The 24,734-nt window shown below is 36.5% G+C and overlaps 1 protein-coding gene across 1 annotated transcript in view; it reads left to right on the top strand.

Annotated features, from left to right (window-relative positions):
• Window positions 1–24,352, top strand: part of SCN3A (sodium voltage-gated channel alpha subunit 3) — a 117,126-nt gene extending 92,774 nt beyond the window's left edge. The window contains exons 22-28 of the mRNA XM_005676033.3: window positions 12,915–13,037; window positions 15,321–15,593; window positions 16,481–16,534; window positions 17,562–17,699; window positions 18,907–19,011; window positions 20,338–20,608; window positions 21,125–24,352. Coding sequence (XP_005676090.2) covers window positions 12,915–13,037; window positions 15,321–15,593; window positions 16,481–16,534; window positions 17,562–17,699; window positions 18,907–19,011; window positions 20,338–20,608; window positions 21,125–22,320 — 2,160 coding nt within the window. The 3' untranslated portion in view covers window positions 22,321–24,352. The remainder of the gene's footprint in view (window positions 1–12,914; window positions 13,038–15,320; window positions 15,594–16,480; window positions 16,535–17,561; window positions 17,700–18,906; window positions 19,012–20,337; window positions 20,609–21,124) is intronic.

The following is a 24,734-nucleotide window of genomic DNA, read 5'->3' as shown; positions in this document are numbered from 1 at the left end:
CCTAACAATGTGGACAGTAGTCAGAGAAAACACAGACAGAGTTTCTTCTTTTTGTGAAAGTTAAGGGTCTGAAGGTAAGGAATATCTAACAATCTGTTCATTGACAGGTGTAGCTCATTAAAAGCACACTCGAAAAAAAAAAGTTTCTCTAGGAGGTAAAATCAAGACAGCTTTGGGGCCAGGAAACTGTCAGGATTACACTTTAATCCCTTACTAGAATGCATGTTGCTGAATAATGTTAAAATAACCTATTTACTGTATTCATTCAGCCACAAGTCCACAGAGACAATAAAATGTATTTCCATTCTTACATGGGTAGTTAGATATCCCAGTAGCTAATGGGATATTTACCAGGCAAAGAGTTAGGTGTAGAAGTCCTATTCTGAATCGGATTACCATGAAGTGAGTAGTCATGGGAACTGTATCAATAATGAGACCTGTCTGACTTGCAGCCTACTTTTTTACTGTAGCAACGGAGAGGCATTGGGGCAAAATTACAGTAAGCTGGTCTTTTGTAGTCTGTGATATTCCACTGCACAAGGCTTCTAAGTCCCCCTCCTGACCCTCAAAAAGGTGCTTTAAGCACTATCTCTAGCTGTTTCCCAATGATCATAAAGCACCTTATTTTTAGTTCTAACACTTGTCACTGTGAATCAATGATTGCTGTATCTGTTTATTCATTCTTTTTATCATCTTTGACAAGTCTGGGCCTATCGAAATGCTACTCCCTTTTCTCCCCACATATACACTCACAGTTCTATAACCAAAATGCATGTTCAACCCTTTGAGTTGAGAAGAAATCTGCAGTCAAGTCACTATTAATAAATCAGAAATGACTTCCAATTTTTCATGTCTGGTCTTTAATGAATAATAGAGAAGAATCTCAGTGTTGTCCTCAAGTTTCCAAACAGAGAAGTCTAATATTTTTGTATTCTGCAGCTGGAATGGACCTTAAAGAGTATCTAGACTTTATTTACACAGTCTTCTAAACAGTTTCAGTTCAGTTCAGTCAGTTCAGTCGCTCAGTCGTGTCCGACTCTTTGCGACCCCATGAATCGCAGCACGCCAGGCCTCCCTGTCCATCACCAACTCCCGGAGTTCACTCAGACTCACGTCCATCGAGTCAGTGATACCATCCAGCCATCTCATCCTCTGTCGTCCCCTTCTCCTCCTGCCCCCAATCCCTCCCAGCATCAGAGCCTTTTCCAATGAGTCAACTCTTTGCATGAGGTGGCCAAAGTACTGGAGCTTCAGCTTTAGCATCATTCCTTCCAAAGAATACCCAGGGCTGATCTCCTTCAGAATGGACTGGTTGGATCTCCTTGCAATCCAAGGGACTCTCAAGAGTCTTCTCCAACACCACAGTTCAAAAGCATCAATTCTTCGGCACTCAGCCTTCTTCACAGTCCAACTCTAAACAGTTTATTGTAAATTAAAGCCTCAGTTTAAAGAATTCTCCTAAAATAGCACAACTACTTAGTAACACAATTGAGATTAGTGTCCTAATTTCCTAATTCTCAATTCAGTGTTCCTTTTCCCTGTAGATTTCTCATCTAACTGGTATAAATGTTATAGTTATATCTTCATACTGGCTTTGGAACTCAGCATTTATAATTTCCAGCTTTTCCCTGAAATGATGGAACATAAAATATAAAAGAATCTTCTCCAGTTCAAAAAAAAAAAATTGTCATGTATGAAGATCACTTACAAATGCGACAGAACTTCTCCAGAAAATTCTCAAATTTCCTGAAATATTTTAATTTACTGAAAAATTTATATTCACTGAAATACTCATTACACTGTACTTTATTTCCATGCATTTCCCTCATATAGAAAGAATAAATATAATGCAAAAATCTATCAAAGTCTTGTATCATATTTGAATCCTTAGAAACCTAATATAGACACTTAATTATCTAGTGAATAATGTCAAAGAATGGTGCCCCCCAAGTTACTTTCCTTTTAGTACATTTAGATTATTAATAGTAGAATGGAACTGGGTACCTCTGGGCAAGTTATGTTATAGTAAATGAATCTATTTTCTTCTTTTTCCTGAAGAAGGGACTAAAATGCATGAATTAATGTAACCTTAACTAACAACTTAATCTCAGACCACTGGATCCAGTAAGCTAAAGTAAATGTACAGTTAAAATAGTTTTTGAAAGTACAAGTAAAACATGCTTAAAACAGTTCACAGCCCATCAGGTATAATGTTCTAACAAAGAGTCACAGAAGGCTCAATAGGAAACAAAGCAAAACTCCCGAAACTGAAGTATATATGAACTTCAAACTAGAAGAAACAGGCTTTTAAACTTTGAGAAACTTATCTATGTACAAATGTAATCTTTTCAATTCCCTACCTCCAAGTAAAGGTAGTATGCATTCATTAACATTCCATTAACATTCATTCATTTATCTAATAAAAATTCCGAACACTGGGCCACAAGCTATTTTAAATAAAGGAGATATGAATAAGACAAATCAAGCTCTATTAGATCTACAGGATTTAACACTCTAGGAGAAAATAAAATCGACAGTAAAGATGTAAACAAATCAAATCCAAAAATAAGATAAAAGCAGATGATGATCACGCTATGAAAGAAAACAGGGTAATGAGACAGAGAAGGACTACAGAATGGGAGCTGGAGGAGAGCATTGGCCTGAGTGTCTGTGGAAGGTGTCTTTTGGGAAGATAACAAAGTGTCTTAGTCCATTTGGTCTGCTGTAGCAGAGTATCATGGCTTCCCCGGTGGTGCAGTAGTAAGAATCTCCCTGCAATCCAGGAGACATAGTTTTGATCCCTGGGTTGGGAAGATCCCCTGAAGTAGGAAATGGCAGCCCACTCCAGGATTCTTGCTTGGAAAATTCCATGGACAAAGAAGCCTGACAGGCTACAGTTCATCGGGTCATAAGAGTTGGACATGACTGATCACATATACACACTCAACAGAATATCATCGATGTAGTGACTTATAAATAGCAGATTATTTCTCACTGTTCTGGAGGCTGCAGAGCCCCAGGAAAAAGCACCAGCAGATTCGGTGTCTGGTGAGAGCCCACTTTGTGATTCATAGGCAGCAGTCTTCTCACCGTGTCTTCACATGGACGAAGGGGCAAACAAGCTCTCTGGGGTGTCTTTTATAAGTAAAGGCACTAATCCCACCCATGAGGGCTCTGCCTTCATGACTTAATCCCCCCAGAGACTCTCAAATACCTTCACACTAGGGACTAGGTTTCAGCATATGAATTTTGGGGGGGGGGTGGTACATAGACATTGACTATAACAATGGGCCAGTTATTTGAATACCTGAGGGAATAGAAAAAAGCAATCTCAAGATCCTGAAGTATGAGCCAAGGACACTCAAGAGACAGAAAGAAAACTGTTGTGCTTGTGAGTGATGAAACAGGCAATAGTAATAGATGCTGACTTCAGAAAGGCACCCAAGGGCCTTGGTAAGAAGTTCATGTTTTCTGTTATTTAATGTGTGCTTGGTCGCTCAGTTGTGCCCAACTCTTTGCAACCCCATGGATTGTAGCCCGCCTGGCTCCTCTGTTCATGGACTTTTTCAGGCAAGAATACTGGAGCAGGTTACCTTTTCCTGCTCCAGCGGATCTTCCCAACCCAGGGATCGAACCTGTGTCTTTTGTGTCTCCTGCACTGGCAGATGGATTCTTTACCACTGAGCCACCTGTGAAGCTCCAATACTACATCATAGCCCAAAAGCCGAGAATGTAATTTAATGTACACTGATGACAGATACAATGGGAAACTCAAGGGAGGGGTGGTGAGCATGGATCTGTCCTACTGTTCTTAAATTATCACATCTGCCTATGGAGAAGGAACAGCAAAAATGTCAAACCAGGGAGACCAATGAGGGAACTGTGTTAATGGTCTAGGAAAGAGAAGATTATGTCTTAGACTAATGTGGTTAACACTTACTGATGAACTGGATATAAAGAATGAAGAAAAAGATTCAAAAAAGGTTTTTTTCAATCTTAACAAATGGGTAGAAGATGAAACCATTAACTGGAATCAGGAAGATCAGAAAACAGGCTTGACAGGACAAGCAGATGGTAGATGGAAGAGGGATGTACTAAGTTTGAGATGCCAATTAGACATTGAAGAGTATGCGGTGAGGTTTACACAAGTCTTGGGATCGAGGGGAAGTTAACACCTGATTATGAATTGAGAAGTCATCAGGAAATAGATGGTTTTTGAAGTCATGAAGCAACTGGATTAGCTCACCTAGGCAGAGAATGCAACATGATAAACACAAGAGCCCAGACCAGACTCTAGGGACACTTCAACTTTTAGAAGTTACACAAAAAAACAAGGTATTTTTACCAAAAAAAAAAATTAACACAAAAAATCCAGTAAACTAGATTGAGAAGTAGCAATTAGAAGAAAAAGGAAAACAGAATATACATGGTATCATAGAAGTCCAGAGGATCAATTTAGTCAAAGGCTGCAAGGAAGGCAAGTGACATGGGTACTGAGAAATGACGTTAGTTTTGGCAGAATGGATATCATTGGTGTCATGGTTAAGAGCTGTCTCATGAAAGTACTAGAATAGAGTACTAGAAACATTGGGAAAATTGAGGAAAGAATGGAGGTGAGGAGACAGAGACAGCAAGTATGATAATTCTGGTTGGAATCAAGTCGGACAGCTTAAACCATGTCTTTCTTTGACAGAATGGCATACTCGATGGACCACTTTTTCTGATTCTGTATACTTTTTTGTCCTATCCAAAGACCAAAAGATATGAAAACCAAACTATCCTGTATTATAACTATACAAGCTATATTTTAGATGCTATGATTATCCACAGAATGAACTGAACATGTATTAAATTGATCATAGTTTATGGGGGAAAAAATCACATTTCTTATACTCCTTATAGATTTTTGCATAAATTTCATCCTAAGAAAATACACTGGGCATCTATCCTGACAACTTCAAATTTGGTTCTAAATTATTCTAAGCTGCTAAGTGTCCAAAACACACTCCAGGTAAAGATTCAACTATCATAAAATATTTATTGCCCACAAGTAATTTCCACTTTACAGACAGCACAGGTTGCTGATGTGGCTGAAATGGATGCTTGATATCTGCTACTCAGACATCCTGCTTGCTCAAGTGCTCCTTAGAATCCTCATCGGCTGCTCTGATGAAGTGAACAAAAGCAGAACAGGGACATTTTCTGAATCTAATGTGTATTTTCAATTGTTATCAACATCTAGAATCTGGTAACCCCCACCTTAGTTCTTAACATTTATTCTTGACATATCAGCATCCTCAATAATGAAGCCAGAATTGTTATTGCTACTAGTAGCCACAATAAATGCCTAGCCCTTCCTGTCAGAATAGCACTGATTAAGAGCCTTACCTAACAATAGAGAAAATTGGTAACTCTGATTTAATGCTGATTTAATGTACAACTGTGGCTAAGATCACTTTATGTATGTTAATTCACCTAATTCTTCAAAACTCTGTAAGTTAGAAACCAAAATTAGTCTCATTTTGCAGATGAGGAAACTAAGGCAAAGAAAGGTTGTTGTTGTAAACACAGTAAATAAGAAAGAGGCTTGGTGGCTCAGATGGTAAAAAATCTGCCTGAGATATAAGAGACCCAGGTTTGATTCCTGGGTCAGGAAGATGCCCTGGAGAAGAGAATGGCTGCCCACTCCAGTATTCTTGTCTGAAGTGGACAGAAGAGCCTGGTGGGCTACAGTCCACGGGCTATATCCACGTGGCTACAGCTACAAGAGTTGGACACGACTGAATGACTAACGCTACTAAGACAGAGGCTAAGCTGGTTTTGTAACCAAGGAGTCTGGCTCTAATGACCCTGCTTCCTAACCGCCTACATTACAAATCTCATTGTCAGTATCTCTTTAATAATATATTATTAATCCTCAACAATCCTGTGATGTAATTCTTAATATTACCTCTACTTTGCTATTAATAAAATGAAGTTTATAAAATGAAATTTAGAGATGTCACACAGCTATAGGCAACAGAGATACCTCTGTCTAGCACTGTACTCCTTTGTTCTGTGTTTTGCAACAGAGCCAAGATAAATTTAAAGGTCAAAAAGTTTACACCAGTCGAACAGTTCTCACATTACACTCTGAAGATGGCAGGCTTCGGCAATGGTGAATGAAAACAATAAGATGTCTTACCAATACATACCCGCCATGAATTTTACCTGCAGCTCTTGTGGAAAGATTTGATTAAATTAAGAGAACTTCGAGATGAAAGAACTGGATAGCTATAAATTACTGTCATTTCATATCAATTTCTGGTCTCTCAGACATGGTTCTATGTAAACAGTCTAGTATGTGCTTTGGCTTTTTCTGCAAATGCCTCCTAGTAGGGATGACTCACTTTGCTCCTTTTTGGGGAGTATCTAATTCTTTCACCATTATCAGTGTATTAATATGAAAAAGTTTTTGCTGGCTAGGTTTAAAGAAATAATCCTATTAACAGCATAAATTCTGTGTTCCATGTTTTAAAAGACTATGAGTTTCAGCACAATTCTGGTCTTTCCTTAAACCCCATTCACATTTCTAATTGCCTCCCAGATAATACGTCCTGATACTCCTCCTGATGAGTACAATCATTACTTTTACCCTACAATCATGCATTTCTTCCTGAATGTCCTGTTTACTCTGGTAGTAGTGTTTTTATGAAGCTACGCTAACTGTCCTATCTTCAGCCTCTCCCTCTCTTTTACACCTCACAGTCAATCAGCAAATTCTACTCCAGATTACCAACTGAAAAATGAATTGGAGGTCTGAACCCTTCTCTTCAACACCATACCAACACCACAATGACTAGCTGGACCAAGCAATGGCTTCCTAGAAAGATCCACATGGCTCTTTCTTTTTCTAAAAGCATTCCCGTGAGAGACTATACCAGCTCACCACTGCTAAGATTCTGAGCATGAAAGTGAAGGCAGATAATGGTTCTCATGTATAATATTAATAATGACTAATCTTTGCCTTAAATCATTTAATCATCACAATCACCACTGAGCCATCCACTGTTATGATCTCGATTTTGTAAATTAAGAAATTAGACACAGGATAATTCCTTACCTATTAACTTATTATATATTGGGTTGGCCAAAAAGTTCAATCAGAAAGTTCATTCACTTTTTCTGTATAGAAAAATCCGAATGAACTTTTTGGCCAACCCGATAACATGTTCATTATATTAAATGTCAAAAACAATTCTTATTTTCCTAGAAATAATGATAATTAAACCTAAGGATAGATTCCCAATTATTAATACATACCCCATAAGTAATCATGCTATCAATCAGACCAGCACTCAAGTATTTTCCCAGTAGAGTGAGTACTTGATTAAAGATGATATATCCATTAGTAAAGTTACCGCGATTTATCTTTCCAACGTGAATAACATATTGTTTTATATTGCTTTAATTGTCTTGAAATTACTGAATCATAGAATTCCAGGCAAGAAAGCAAACTTAGAAATCACCTGATTCAAAATCCTCATTTTATTAAAATAAATGGTGTCTGGAATATTTAAATGAAATTCCTATGGAACCCATAGTATCTATATTCCACAGTGCAGTTCAGTGATGTACCACCAGAATTTACTCATCCGTTCTCCAGGAATGAGCACTAAGGTTATCTCCAGTTTCCCTCTGCCATAAACAAAACCATCATTACTGAGATGCCTTTACATGTCTGGTGAGCACTATGAATTTCCTGTGCTTAGTCACTCAGTCATGTTTGACTGTTTGCAATCCCATGGACTGTGGCCCACCAGGCTCCTCTGTTTATGGAGATTCTCCAGACAAGAATACTGGAGTGGGTTGCCATGCCCTCCTCTGAATTTCCGAGTCATGTATAAAGCTATAGACAAATAAACTGCAAAAACCTATGATAAAAGTAGAAAAATGTCCAAAGTAAAAAGCAGCCTTGAGTTACAAACACCCCTTATATAAAAGTGTAAGGGCTCTCATTCCTGACTGATGATGCATACGAACTGCTCTTCATTGCTCAAACACTGGGTGGTCTTCACTCCACTCCTACATTACCCATCACAGCTGAAGAATCCTGCCATCTCCACTATCCCCAGTCTCCCATCTTTGCCAAGAGCCCTCTGCCATCACTTCCATGGATGCTTTGTACCTGTCCCTCACCACCAACTGAGCCCTTTTTAGAAGCTGTGTATCTGACAATAAACAGAACTGTTCTGGGCTGAAAGGGAGGAGATACGCACCCAGGAATCTGAAACGTTAGGTGCCTGCTCTCGGAAATACTCAGTTAGACCACAGACTGTTTAAACCCTATGATAGTATTAATGGAAAACCCTCCATTGTATGATGTATTAAAGAGGCTTTTGTGGTCTAACAGGGAAATCCAACCACAATGCAGATTATTGCTGCTATGTTCTGACCTCTGTAGCAAATACAGATTTTACTTTGTAAGCCGCGAAGGAGTATTACTCCACTATGCTCTCTAGCAGAGCTGGGGAGAAGTGGATGAAGGCAGTCAAGAATGCCCAGCTTCCCTATGTAGAGACTTGAATCAATTCTGTTCTCAGTGCCATGCATTACCCCCTGTTTTAGGAGAACATGGTGCCTCCAGGTCCAGAACCTTTTCAGAGCCCACTAGAAAAATTTGACTTACTTCTGCAAGCACTTGGGTTTCTGCTGCTGCTTTTGCTCTGTGGAGAAAGTGATCATTCCAGTGGACTTTATTTTTTTTTTAAACTCGGGAATTTTTTAAAACCTTTTTCCTTCTTGTCCCTTTGTGCGTTCTCTGTGTATTCTTTAGATTTCCTTCTATTTGAATTTCAATACAGAGTATAAATAAATGTGCTGTTCAAACAAATATATTAAAATGAAAGTTTAGAGGGAATTTGTATGTTATGGTTAATGACCTTGTTGTTACTGATTAGTAGGACTTCTTTTTACATTAACTAAGTTTACTATTTTGTCACACGTGGTATGACTGATTTGCCGACTTGGGCGTTTGTCTTTTGAGCTTTTTTTGCCATGTAAAAAGGTTTTCATATCGATTTAGTCAAATAATCAAATATATCAGCCTTTTCTTATGCTTATAAAGACCATTTGCTTTAAGATTATTAAAACATTTTCTCATGCTTTTTTTCTCAAAATTTTTTGAGTTTTGTTTCATTATTCATTTTTATGTTTTAATTTTTGATCAATCTAGAACTTATTTTGGTGTAAGGTGTGAGGTAAGGCTCCAGTTCTATTGTCCTCAAAATGATTTTGACATTTTAAAACATTTTAAAATGTCCCCCTTGTTTCTTTCACCTCTCATTTAAAATACTACCATTTTCTATATGCTAAAACTTGATATGCCAGTATGCCTTGGGTCCAAATTAGATTTGTTTCATTTACTTCTTTGTTTATTTATATGACAGCTTTAATTATTGAAGATCCTATAGTTAGCTTTAATATTGGGTGGAATTTGTCCTTTCTGATTGTTCTTCTTAAAACAATAATATTTTAGATTATTCTTATACTGTTTTTTCTTTATAATATTTTAAGGTTTGTGCAGTTTCAAAAGATACATACAAACTTTAAAAAATTAATATGGAAAATATATTAGAACCTAAAATAATTATATTATTGTTTAGAGTAGTTTTCATTTTATTCTGATTTTTTTTAGGTCAACATTAACAAATCTGTAAATAATGACTTTTACTTTTCTAACTGTTTTAGCTCTTATTTCTTTTTACAGAAAGTGTTAATAACGTTGGGGGAAAAATAATGTTAGTAGCTGGCATTTTTTTTTCATTTCTGGTTTTAATAGAAACACTTCTAAATTTCTCCATTAAAAATCAAGCAAGCTTTTGCACTGAAATGTATCATTTCAATGTATGGAGGTGATCCTATGGTTCTAATCTTTTAACTGCTTATACTGAAGTTAAAAAATTATCTTTAGCCATTTTTAAGGGAAATAATGTCATATCATTTGGTTCATTAAACAATCACAGGACTTCCAAGGTCTTCTTCAGAACCATCAACTCTTTCCTGTATTATTACTTTCGTTCCCAGTCTCAACTGCCACTGGAACGTGGAAGGTGTGCCTGACAACTAAACCACCCCCAGGCGTCTAGCACAGACAGTTTCATATATTTTGTGGATAGTAAGGTACCTAGAGTCATGTAAATTTGTGTTTAAAATTCAGTTTTTGGTAAAGAGGTTCTGTTACACTTCGGATACCTTAGTAAGGATGTCTTTTGTGTTGAGCATAAGCGACTAAAACACTGTATTGAAAGGTTGAGTATGAAGTTGCTGAGGTGGGAATCACACCGGACCTGAAAACAGAAATTCCACTTATGTTCTTGCCCCTTGCTACCTTTTCTTGGACTAATCATTTGACTACTCTGAGACACAGCTCATGAGTGGAAAAGATCATTGTAAGTTTTACAGCACCTTACCAATATAACTGAGGAGCCCAGTGGGCTACAGTCCATGGAGCTGCAGAGAGCTGGACATGACTGAGCATGCCCGCGTGCACCGATATTAGGTGCATTAGGCATCATTATTAGGCATCATCTTCCAATTTTAAGACTATTTCAAATCTTTAAAATTAACTTCAAAATTGAGTTTAAACCATATTTGCTGCTGCTGCTAAGTCACTTCAGTCATGTCTGACTGTGCGACCCCATAGATGGCAGCCCACCAGGCTCCTCCATCCCTGGGATTCCCCAGGCAAGAACACTGGAGTGGGTTGCCATTTCCTTCTCCAGTGCATGAAAGTGAAAAGTGAAAGTGAAGTCACTCAGCCATGTCCAATTTAGTTTTTCACAATAATTAATGCAATAAAGTGAGTTTTTATTCTACACAAAATGACAGGTGCATAAAAAAGGGGGGTTCACTAGTGTCCAGCAGAGCCACCCCAGTGTGATGGGGTTGTTATATGCAAGTAGTGCCTCTCAGCTCTGAAGCCACAACTTGCTGTCCTTCCAGAATCTCCTGGTTCTAGCCATTATCTTTCCTTTCCTTTTAAAGCATGAGCTTCCTTATGTCACAGTCATGAGAAATTTCCTGTCACTTCCCTTTAAATGGGGCCTCCCTGGTGGCTAAGATGGTAAAGAATCTGCCTCCAATGCAAAAGACCTGGGTTTGATCCCTGGGTCAGGAAGATCCCCTAGAAAAGGAAATGGTAGTATTCTTGCCTGGAGAATTCCATGGACAGAGGAGCCTAGCAGGCTATAGTCCATGGGGTCGTAAAGAGTCAGACAAGACTGAGCGACTAACACTTTCATGTTCCCTTTAAATGCCCAGGTCTCAGGACCTGGTTGGGAAGATAAGTCTTCAGAAGCAGCTGCAGAAACTCAAAGAAGTTGTGAATGCTTCCTGAGGCAGATGAGTCCAGAATGTAGAAGGCCTGTGTGTTCTCTAATAATAACCTTCCCCATCTTCCCAGTCTTCTGTAGCAGTGAACACTAGACAGAAATTAATAGCTCAGTAAATTATACTGCCACTAGTCAAGTCTAACATTCAAGTCATTTATTTTTCTGTTCAATATTAACAATAAGGGGATAGTGGCTCCATCTGCCTTAAAGTCTCAGTTCTGGTTTTGGCGTCACCTTTACACCATGGTCCTGAGGCCATTCAGTGGATTTATAAATTATCCTCTCTCCTCTGTATCAAGAAAAGGACTAGCTATATATAATCCTTACAAGAAATGAAGATAATCATTCAAGTCATTTCTTGAGTTTTGTGGTTCAGATTAAGAATGAATTTCTGATAATGGAGGGAAAAGGTTAAGATACAATTTTGAAGTCCAATCACTTGGGTTCTAACTTCATCTCTTTCTACTCTGTATATCTTCTTTTTTTTTTTTTTTTTTTAAAGTGGAGAGTTGTGGGAAAAACTCAACTTCTTTATCAGTGAAAAGCAAAAGTAATACTACATACTTCTGGAGATTTATAGGTATAAGACAATCAGAACAGAACCTAGCATATAGTAAACGTTCAACACTTAATAAATGCTGGCTTCCCTGGAGGAGGGCATGGAAACCCACTCTAGTATCCTTGCCTGGAGAATCTCCATGGACAGAGGAGTCTGGCAGGCTATAGTCCATGGGGTCGCAAAGAGTCAGACATGACTAAGCAACTAAGCCAGCCTATTAAAAGAAAATCAGAGCAAATAGTGCTTCTTCCTCCCGAAAAAAGACATGTCTTCTTTAACCTTTCATATATTTAAGTAATACAACATTTATGTAAATATCAGAAAGATATATCATCACTCTGAATGAGAGGTATTGTATTCTAAATCATAAATCCAATAGTTTAGGTTAAAAAAAAACTTCATTGTTATGAAACCATGTGGTCTGATAAAATGTTTTTGCAGGCAATATTTTCTTCTTTGTTTATTTATCCAACATATACTGACTAAAGATATTCAACCAGGTATTATTAGAAACATTGAAAGAAGAATGTTTCATTTCAGTCCATAAAAAGTTAATGCGACCTGGAAGTATGGTCAGTGCCTGCAATACACGTAACCAGGATACTGCAAAACTTGGAAATGAAATATGATTATTAATCAATGATGTTAAACACAGATCTATGAAGGATATGACTTTTGAATTAAATATCGAATCATCAGTGGTCCATGTTCAGGCTGAAAAGGGCTCCATGGGTAAAATATCTAACTGGAGGGCCTTATGGATGTTTACATAAATGGGCAAGGACTCCAGTTTCACTGGGAAGAAAAGCAATTAGTATGAGACTGGAAAGGTAAAATGAGCACGCTACTGTGTAGAAAATGAAGGCTGCCAAGGGCTGTCTAGAGCTTTGTTTGATTGGCACTAAAGAAGAGATATTACATCTCATGCCTCTAGTCAATAGTTTATTTCCTGGTGGACTGACTGATATTTGTTTTTTCTTCAGGTTTCTTTGGTTAGCTTGGTAGCCAATGCTCTTGGCTACTCAGAACTTGGTGCCATCAAATCCCTACGGACATTAAGAGCTTTAAGACCACTGAGAGCTTTATCCCGGTTTGAAGGCATGAGGGTAAGAAGAATAAAAGCTCTCATGATTCATATTAAAATTAAATGTAGGTAATGATTTAGAGACAGAGGGGTGCCACACTCTTCTGACACTTATTTCATAGAATTATACAATTTCAAAGCAGAAATCCTAAAGATCACTACGCCTACCCTCCTGAAATTAAAACAGACTCTCAAAAAAAATTTTTTGTGGCAGTACTAAAACTAGAATCCAGGTCTCCTGGTAACAGATCAAGGATGTTTCCACACAACTACAAACTCTGTGTTGCCGTTTATTTCTTTTCACTGCTTATACATTTTATAATGACTGTTTACTACTGACATTCATCTTAGGAGGAGATATTTTTCCTTTCAATAGGTAGTTGGATTTCTTAAAAATAACTAGTAATGAAGTTTTTGTGTGCCTTACTTCTTTCATTAATACTGGTAATAAAAAGTTGTTGTGCAGGAAAACAACACTAAATTGTAGCCTCTGACAAAATCTGCATATCCTAAGCAACCTAAGTAGGGGTTAGGATAATTAACTAAGCATTGCAGGCAACCCCTGGGGTTTGTTTTACAGACCTCCCTTTTAAGTGAGCATTCTGAATGAGGTTCACTTTTTCCATTAGCACTTGTATTTGCCCCTCCATCTCTCTTCCTTAGTGTACATTTTATGCATCTAAACATAAAGTACACAATATTCACATCTACTTGCCACACCCCTCAAAATACTAGTTAGCACTAAGGCCAGCTTTGTTTAATCCAGCTTGCAAATGCACATGGATATTGAATTTCTTCTAGGCCATAGGGCTTTTATGTTAGGAAGTGGTTTGTTGAAGCACTAAAAACACTTCAGCCTTGACTTTGAGATTCACTCACCAGGAAGAATGAAACCACTCTCCAGATGTGCTGTAAGCAAGGAAATGCTTAGTGTTACATTATAATTTTACTTCATTGTTACTTGATAAATAAACACACAAGATAAAATTTTTAAAAATTATTATGTAATTTCAAGTTTTTTCCATACCAGTCTTTTAGTATTACTGGCATTATTTAAGCCTTCATCTAATTGCATGGTTCCATATCAATAATTCATTTTTGAGGGCAGACAGCAACTGAACAAAATTAAAAATTTCCAAATTTGCTCTAATCTGAAAATTATTCTACATTAACATTTTTAATTCTCATAATATGATAGAATTAATATTCTAGCTATAAAATATGGTAAAAGGTATCATGCACTTACTTGATGATAAGAAAATTTATGGGAGGTCATATTACACAAATTTTAGAGAAAAAATACCTGGTTTTGGTATAATATACATGACAATTTCTATAAGAAATAAGATTCAACTAGTATATGAAGTTTTTATAATTTTGGATTTCAAGTTTTGATATTAATTTAAAATTCTTTGGTGTTGATTTCTAAAATAATGTTTCAGTATTTAAAAATAATAGTTTCACTTATAAGTGCTTAACAAAATAGTCACAATATTAATTAACTAGATAAAACAGATTAATTAGATAAGAAAACATACAAACTGCTAGAGATCTGAAAATACATATTAATCTCTTCTGAATTCAATTAGAGGAAAGGTGATGGAACTTCTCCTTCAACAAATAGGTTGGCCTGGGTTGGTAAAGTAATGAGTGCCCTGAAGTAAACCATTAAGAGATTTGGAACAATAATAATGGGAATACGTTCAGTACTTTTATGTCCAGAGATAAATTCCATTTTATTTCCCATCTTAATTCACTTTTTAAAAAATTAGGAATTATCAATAGGGGAAAAAATGACCTTGTAAATTCCTAATACTATTCTTCATCATCATCAAAAGTTAGCTTGATCTGGGGACACAGATTTAAGGCATTATCATTACTTTGTTTCTTTGTAGTGAGTTTGTTTAACCATGTTTTCAAACCACCAATTATTCATTAATACCTTTGAAAATTAAAATGAATTGCTGAATGATGACTACTTCTTCTGTTGGTATTTAATACATTTTTTTCTGTTTTTCCCTAGCATACAAACATTTTCTGACTCCATCTTACTCTATCAGGTTTTTGTTTATTTCTTTTCATACTTTGGAATATTTTGCTTTCCTTAAATCCTTTAGCTTTTTAGTTGTGTCACTGTCTGTTTTCCCTTACTGAATATGTTCTAGAAAATATTGGAAGAAACAACTTGTCCACCCAGATTTTTATTTAACTAATTAAACACCCATTTTATGTTAACTATATAATGGGAGAAATGGTTTCCATTTTAACGATTTGTAAGCTGCCTTATCCTTATCTCCTCTTCTAGGTCGTTGTGAATGCCCTTGTTGGAGCGATTCCCTCTATCATGAATGTGCTGTTGGTGTGTCTCATCTTCTGGCTGATCTTTAGCATTATGGGTGTGAATTTGTTTGCTGGCAAGTTCTATCACTGTGTAAACACTACAACGGGTAACATGTTTGATGTTAGTGAAGTTAACAATTTGAGTGACTGTCAGGCTCTTGGCAAGAAAGCTCGGTGGAAAAATGTGAAAGTAAATTTTGATAATGTTGGCGCTGGCTATCTTGCACTGCTTCAAGTGGTAAGTACCTACTGTATGAGTTTTGAAAAAGATTTAAGTAAATCATCTCTCTGATGTTCTTTGAGTGATTAATATCTGACAGCACAAAAGTAGTTGATGATAACAGCTGTGCTCTAACAGCTGCGCTCTAACAGCTGTGCTCTAACAGCTGCGCTCTAACAGCTGTACTATTAGCTTGGCTTGACTGTAAAGAAGATATTTTGCAGTGATCTTAATGTATTTTCCCCAGTGTTCAGTTGTTAGTATGTTTTAATATGGTTTTATATTTCTGCTTCCTGTTTTTTCTTATTCTATTATTGTTAATGCGTTAGTACCATTTTTAGTTTTCTGTACCAATAATTGCCAAAGAAGCAATTTTGTGTATTAAAATAATAATATATATAGTAGTAATTAATTAAAGGTATAGACTATTAGCCAGATAATTAACTGTATCTACATCTTCAGGGTATAGAGCTATTAGGTGTGGAAATGCAAATCTTTTGGTGTGGATTTTTAAATGTGTAATATTTAATTATTTTGACATAATTGACAATATATTAACTAATCAAGAAATTAACCAAAACAGTTGATTGCGTAAACACACCAGAGGTTTGAATGATAGAGCTTAGCTTCCGAAAGTGATTTGAGACTGAGATTCATCTAGTTAAATGTTAGCACAGGAAAAACCAGAATACCTTCCAAGACAAAACAAGTTCCAGTTTGAAATAAAATCCTATTCGATTTCAGTTTCATTGAAATTTCAACTGTAGAGAATTCAAGCCTCTTTGTAGAGTATTTCAAAATATTATACAAAAATTATTTGTAATAGCTATCATATTTTCATATGGTAAAATGCATACTGTTGGATTAGGTTTTTATGCAGAATTCAAATATATGTTGTTTAACAGGCCACATTTAAAGGCTGGATGGACATTATGTATGCAGCTGTTGATTCACGAGATGTAAGTATCACTCAAATAACTATTTATAGTTACTAGACTTTTCCATAGTGAACATTTGTGATAATTTAACTGAAAGGCCCAGAATATTATATTAGAAGCCATCAGAACATTGACAACTGCATGTAGAGATTCTCTTTTTAAGCCAATTCACTTCCATGTAAATGACACTTTGGTTCATATATGTCTATTATACATTTAATAACAGGTCAGTCAGGTCAGTCCAGTAAACGAGACTCTTAAGTTTGGGAAAACTGCTCAGACAGGAAGGAACTAGTCTCCTCCATCCCTGGAGAGTATGATAAATCAGAGTCTGTGAAGCAGCTTCCAAAAATATCATGATAAAAGTAAGCAAGTTTCAGGGAAACTCAATTTAGAAAATAGGAATAAAAATAGTTCCTGAGCACACATCTGTTTATGCTGAATTTTCCTCTTAGAAGTCGATATTCTGTTATTAAAGCTTTAACTCCAAGATAAGGAGTTATCTTGGGTTTCAACTCCAAACCCAAGTTGAAAAAACTGCAAAAAAAAAAAAAAAGAAATTATAGTAAGACAAACAGTAGGTTCAAAATGTTTGCCTTGTTTATACCACTGTTATTTACTCTAAAGAATATGTACAGGTAAGCCCCAATGGGAAAACAGATTCAAGAACAATCATAAAAATTACAGACTTTCAATATACTAGTAGTGTTTGTCACTCAGTCATGTCTGACTCTTTGCAACCCCATGGACTAGAGCCCACCAGACTGCTCATTCCTTGGAATTCTCTGGGCAAGAATAATGGAGTGGGTAGCCATTCCCTTCTCCAGGAAATCTTCCTGACACAGAGATGGAACCCAGGTCTCCTGCATTGCAGGCAGATTATACTAGGTCATACTAATTTAAAAAAAGAACTGCTTTTGCAGAACAATATGTCATGTCAAGGCAAAAAATAGCTCTACAGAAGGTAACAACACTCACCAAATTTTTAATTTAGCCCAAGTACTTATTGTGTTTTTAAATGTTATTTAATATTTTCAATATTATTTAGGTTAAACTTCAGCCTGTATATGAAGAAAATCTGTATATGTACTTATACTTTGTCATCTTTATCATCTTTGGGTCATTCTTCACTCTGAATCTATTCATTGGTGTCATCATAGATAACTTCAACCAACAGAAAAAGAAGATAAGTATTCCTCAGCTCTCGCCTTTCCCCATTCTGAGATTCCGTTTTTTTTACATCCCAATAACCAGGACATTCATAGTCATGACCAACTTAGGTCATTTTTATACTCTTTTCCATTCACTATGTGGTCAGTTCAGCCGCAGAGGATTCCAGCCTCTAACTGGTGGCTCCTCTCCAGGTTCATCCTCTGCAGATCTGCATAGTGTCATTCTGACTTAGAAATATGACCATATTGCCTCAAAACATCCAGTGGACCTGCATGCTTTACCCTTGCTTACAGAGCCTTTCAGGAATTCTCTCCACCCAGTCTTCCAGCTTCATCTTCTCCCACACACTTTCTATATTCACTTCCCTCCTCCTCAGTAACCACCCACCCACCATTAACACTATCACTTGCTACACACACAGCTACATGGATTTTCTGCCCTTTTCTGAACAAGGTATGCTCTTTTCCATCACTTTACACAGGATATTTTTTTTTCCTCCTAAAATGCTTTGTCTAGCAAACCCTTAATCATCCTCTAAGGTCTAGCTTAAGGGTGTTAGTCGCTCAGCCGTGTTCTATTCTTTACAATGTATGGACTGTAGTCTGCCAGGCTCCTCTGTCCATGGGATCTCCCAGCCAAGAATGCTGGGGTGGGCAGCCATTCTCTTCTCCAGGGGAATCTTCCCAACCCAGGGATTGAACCTGGGTCTCCTGCATTGCAGGCAGATTCTTTAACATCTGAACCACTCCCATATATAAAGCCTGTTTCTGAATCCTGGAGTTTATTGCTATCTCTGAAGTGATGGGTTGTTTTATTTGTTTACATACAGATGCATATAGATACAGATCTACGTAATTCTGATACTGAATACATTGTCTTACAGCAAGTGCTCAAAAAGTGTTGAATAAAAAAATAAAGCTGTCAACACTGAAATGGACTATGATTTTTTTCTTTAATGAAAATATATTTGAGACCCCTGAGCCTCCTTCTAAATGTAATATTATCAAATTAGAATTCTGTACTAATCACAGTTTTATGAGATTATGGGTTTTACATAATGTTAAGGTACTCAGAATTTCACAGGATAAATCTATATGAAGTAGGGTAAGATCCATTTAAAAATTGAAAAGAAGGATTAAAGGAAAGACTCAGAAATATTTTTGTAAAAGTATTGCTGTAAAACAGGCTGGATTGTAACCAGTTTCCTACTATGTCTTTACTTTGGAGGTCAAGACATCTTTATGACAGAGGAACAGAAAAAATACTACAATGCAATGAAGAAACTTGGGTCTAAGAAACCTCAGAAACCCATACCTCGGCCTGCAGTAAGAATTACTCATCTCCTTGAACATTCCAAAGCCCTATTTCCATATGATGAAACTGGGCAGTGCTGGTTCAGAACATATTAGGTGATATCACCAATATATATACTATGATCTAATTGTAAAGTACATATTGTATAACACAAGTTGCAATTACTACACTCTGAGAATTACTAAGTTCTTAAAAATGAGGCAATGTTCTTTACTTGTCAGTTGAAAAGTTCCAAGTCAGAGTTCCCGGTAACTGCTCCCAAAGCAAGCTCGTGCTCCAGCTGCCAACAGTGCACCCAGTTTCGCCTGCTCTGATCTGTTACATGGCCCCCCTCTTGTCCCATTCAACATCCATGGCCTCCCTCTGTGCCGTTTGTTCTCTCCATTGTTGTAACAGAGAACAGTTTTTCACCTGCTTAGAAAGGAAAGGGTGTCATCAAAATAGTTGGTTTCAGCACACACACACACACACACACACACACACACACACACACACACACACGATTTATCCAGAACGCATACCCTGTAGAGCTTCATTATAGTGAAAAGACAAAAAGATGGTATATTATGTCCACAGAATTGTATTCTAAATTATCTATCCTCTTAGATGGGTAAGGAACAAGGAAACTAAGACCCAAGGAAGATATATATTGTACCCAAAGTCACATAGCCTATAATTGCTGAACTAGGACTTGACAAAGTCTCATGAATCTTATAAATGACTTCACTTTGCATAATTTTTAAGAGGGTGCAGTCTGGGCCGGGGTGGCGGGGCGGGGGCAGGAGGGAAGGGAGGGGAGGGAGAAAGTAGGACAGCATACACAAAAGGAAATAAACCTACTTTACTGAATGCCACTTAAGTATTATTGTTAGAAGAAGCAGAATTAAATAAAAAATGACTGATATTTTGAGTCATGGACAGACAGAAATACAACAAAATTCAAAATTCCTAAAGTGTTGATAAATCAACTGGCATATTCATCCATCTAAAAGTCTGTCTACATTAACCTACTTTGTAAATCTTTATTGTTGTTATATTTTTTGTAAAAATTACCAGTTATTAAAATCAAGCAAAGCCCATGCACATTATCAGTCAGTTGCCACCAATTTATGTCATTCAGCTTTGTCTTCCCATAGAATCTGAATAAAACAATTATGCTTTGCTTCTGTCATATGACATTTTTCATTTCCTTCTCTTTTTTTAACAGATTTGTTTCAGGCAGTGTGAGAAGGGTACACATCCCATGGGCCATATACAGAAGGACTTCATCTGCATTTTTGTGGATCATTATTTATGAAATATGCCTATTAACCTTCTCGTTTTCTCTCTCTTTGTAGAACAAATTCCAAGGAATGGTCTTTGATTTTGTCACCAGACAAGTTTTTGATATCAGTATCATGATCCTTATCTGTCTCAATATGGTCACTATGATGGTAGAAACTGATGACCAGAGCAAATATATGACTCTAGTTTTGTCCCGAATCAACCTTGTATTCATTATCTTGTTCACTGGAGAATTTGTGCTGAAATTGATCTCCCTCAGATACTACTACTTCACCATAGGTTGGAACATCTTTGATTTTGTGGTAGTGATTCTTTCCATCGTAGGTAAGAATGGTTTATTTACAGAGAAGTAGAGTTGTTGAAAAAATCCCCCACAGCCTACCACCTGTGTAACATGGAAATTAGGTCTGAGAATCATCATGTGTACAGATCTAAAGTTCAGCACTCTTGGTCATTCTCCACTAATTCAAAAATGACAGTATTCAAAAAGAAAGCAATATATTTGAAGATTTCAGAAATAGTCTTTGTTTGTTGTTGAAACATTTCATATATAACTATTCATAGTAATTGGGAGTATGTAATCTTAAAATGCCACACGAGTGTGTGAGATTATTTAATTTATAGTATTTTGCAAGAGTCCATATTGGTTTATGACATTATAGAATTATCAAATTAAACTCTATAATCTTTCATTGGTAATAATAGGAAGTGGATCCAAATAGTAAAGATTTATACTCCTAACAAATTTATGAGTTTTATTTCATTAAACAAATTTATTGTTTTCAATTCATATAAGCCTAAAATACTCACTGTTTAGTGGTTTTCTGTATTTTTCCATAGGTATGTTTCTGGCTGAGCTGATAGAGAAATATTTTGTGTCCCCTACCTTGTTCCGAGTGATCCGTCTTGCCAGGATTGGCCGAATCCTGCGTCTGATCAAAGGGGCCAAGGGGATCCGCACGCTGCTCTTTGCTTTGATGATGTCCCTTCCTGCGCTGTTTAACATCGGCCTCCTGCTCTTCCTGGTCATGTTCATCTATGCCATCTTTGGAATGTCCAACTTTGCCTATGTTAAAAAGGAAGCTGGAATTGATGACATGTTCAACTTTGAGACCTTTGGCAACAGCATGATCTGCCTGTTCCAGATTACCACCTCTGCTGGCTGGGATGGATTGCTAGCGCCTATCCTCAACAGTGCACCACCGGACTGTGACCCTGACGCAATTCACCCTGGCAGCTCAGTTAAGGGAGACTGTGGAAACCCATCTGTTGGGATTTTCTTTTTCGTCAGTTACATCATCATATCATTTCTGGTCGTGGTGAACATGTACATTGCTGTCATCCTGGAGAACTTCAGTGTTGCTACTGAGGAAAGCGCAGAGCCCCTGAGTGAGGACGACTTTGAGATGTTCTACGAGGTTTGGGAGAAGTTTGATCCCGACGCCACCCAGTTCATAGAGTTCTCCAAGCTCTCTGATTTTGCAGCTGCCCTGGATCCTCCTCTTCTCATAGCAAAACCGAACAAAGTCCAGCTCATTGCCATGGACCTGCCCATGGTCAGTGGGGACAGGATCCACTGCCTTGACATCTTATTTGCCTTTACAAAGCGTGTTTTGGGTGAGAGTGGAGAGATGGACGCCCTTCGAATTCAGATGGAAGATCGGTTCATGGCGTCAAACCCCTCCAAAGTCTCCTATGAGCCCATTACAACCACTCTGAAACGCAAACAAGAGGAGGTGTCTGCTGCTATCATTCAGCGTAATTTCAGGTGTTATCTTTTAAAGCAAAGGTTAAAGAAGGTAGTAAATGAGTATAACAAAGAGGCAATCAAAGGGAGGATTGACTTACCTATAAAAGATGACATGATTATTGACAAATTAAATGGGAACTCCACCCCAGAAAAAACAGATGGAAGTTCCTCTACCACCTCTCCTCCTTCCTATGATAGTGTAACAAAGCCAGACAAAGAAAAATTTGAGAAGGACAAACCAGAAAAAGAAAGCAAAGGGAAAGAGGTCAGGGAAAATCAAAAGTAAAAAAAGAAACAAAGAATTATCTTTGTGATTAATTGTTTACAGCCTAAGAAGGTAAAGTTTAATGTGTCAACTGAACTCCCAGAGGAGGTCTATGCCAAACTGACTGTTTTAACAAATACTCATGGTCAGTGCCTATAATAAGACAGTGTCACTACAACTCTGTGAGTCAGGGTATCAACACTGACAAGAGGTTACTGTTTTCTTTACCAGCTGACACTGCTGAGGAGAAATTCAATGGCTACCTAGACCATAGGGATAGTTGTGCAAAGTGATCCATTGTAACCACACCAAACATTTTTAGTACAGTACTTGCATCTACTCTATTTTTAACTTCCATATCTGCCATATTTTTACAAAATTTGTTCTAGTGGATTTCCCTGGTCGCTAATTCATAGTTTATTCATAATACTACATCACTATTTTTGTAAATGAGCTTTAGGTTGAGAAAAAAGAATATAACAGTCCTGTGTTCCTACTCCACAAGTTTCTTGAAAATCAGACAAGAGCTTTGCCCAAGAGATGAAATTCTTGCTCAAAACCAGAAAAAAATGCTAACAATAATATCAGGTACTTCCATTTTCTAGCCGGCTTTAATTTTGAAAGTGTTTTAGTCTACATTTGTTTTTATCTATACAGTTATGTGCCTGTAAAGTCTCCTCTAATTTTTAAAGGATTATTTTTATGCAAAGTATTCTGTTTCAGCAAGTGCAAATTTTATTCTAAGTTCCAGAGCACTATATTTAATTTTGGTTAAATGTTTTCCCAAAAAAAGTAATCTAATAAATCTGTTCTAGAAAAGTATATCTAAAGCATCATTTAGAATAGTTGTTCCACTTTCTGCTGCAGTATTGCTTTGCCATCTTCTGCTCTCAGCAAAGCTGACATTTTATGTCAATTAAACACACCCTCTGTTATGTAAATAGTTATTTTATCCTGTGGGGGCATATTTGCATATATATATATATATACTCATACATATATATATATATATCCTGATAAACAACTTCTATTAAATCAAATATGTACCACAGTATATGTGTCTTTTGCAAGCTTCCAACAGGGATGTATCCTGCACCATTCATTAAACATAAATAGTTTGAAGACTATCACTAATGCATGTTAATTGCCTATGCTGCTCTATTTTACACAATCCATTCTTCACAAGTCTTGGTTAGAAGTCACATGGTGGTAGTACAGTGATTTCAACCTGCTCTATGTCTAGTATGTCAAGCAGAATAGCTTGCAGTTATTTAAAAGCACTTTTCCTTTTCCATTTTTAATTCAATTTGAGTGTCATATGGTGTCTCTCTAGATTCAAGGAAACACACTGCATACTGCCTACTGTCAAAACATATACTTCGTATTTTGCTAATATGTCCAAAACTTATTTAAATATAAATAATGTAAAAATATGATCAATTTTATTTGCTGCATTTTATACATAAGATAATTATTTTCAAGTTGATGACATGGCAATTTATTTTACTTTATGCTTTTGCTTTTTATTTTTAATCACAACTCCAAACTTTTGAATCCATTAGACTTTTCAATGGATAATTTCCTAAAATAAAAGTTAGACAAGGGTTTTGTGGATTTCTTTGTTATAATATTTTTTCTATCATTCCAGTAGGGTACATTGGTCAAAAATTCAAACCTAGGTCATTTTCTACCAACTATGGTTGCCTCAATATAACCCTTTATTCATGGAAGGTTTTTTTTTAACTCAACTTTTGTAGTATTTGCTTATGCAGACTAGTCTTATTTTTTTAATTCCTGCTGCACTAAAGCTATCAGAGATATAACTTGGGCTCTGTCCCTTTTAGCCATGAACATAGTGGCAAAGTTGTGCAATTACTTAACATGATATAAATTTTTGTTTTTGCACAAACCAAAAGAGTAATGTTAATTCCTTTTACACAACTATTTACTTGTAGTGTATTGATGAACTGCATGCAGGGAATTGCTATTATTAAAAAGAATGGTGAGCTATGTCATTATTGAGCCAAATGAATAAATATTTCATTTTTTATTGTATTTAATTTCTTGGCTTCTGTTTTTATTGTTGGAAGTTTAAAATATATATAATTAATGAAACCTGCACTTGATCTGACATTTGTATACATAAAAGTTCACATGAATTTTGTAACAACCTACTGCACGATTTACCAAGAAATACTATAAAGTCAATTAAAAGCAGTTTTTGTGAACTTTTCTGTGTGCAAAAGATCAAGCCCAAGTATTCCAACTTGCAAGTTTAACAACAATAATAGTAGCCATCTACAACTGTTATCAATTTCAATTAATTCTCTTGGTTGTAAACATTTTAATCTCAACTCCTCACTACACAATGTCCAAATTTCTTGGTAGTAAATAAATGTTATAGTACATAGTTTGCTACTTAAATTCATTTTATG

Source organism: Capra hircus, chromosome 2 (assembly GCF_001704415.2).
Source record: "Capra hircus breed San Clemente chromosome 2, ASM170441v1, whole genome shotgun sequence".
Lineage (NCBI taxonomy): Eukaryota > Metazoa > Chordata > Mammalia > Artiodactyla > Bovidae > Capra > Capra hircus.
Note: the sequence above shows the minus strand (reverse complement) of the source record. Positions and strands in the feature narration are given on the sequence as shown.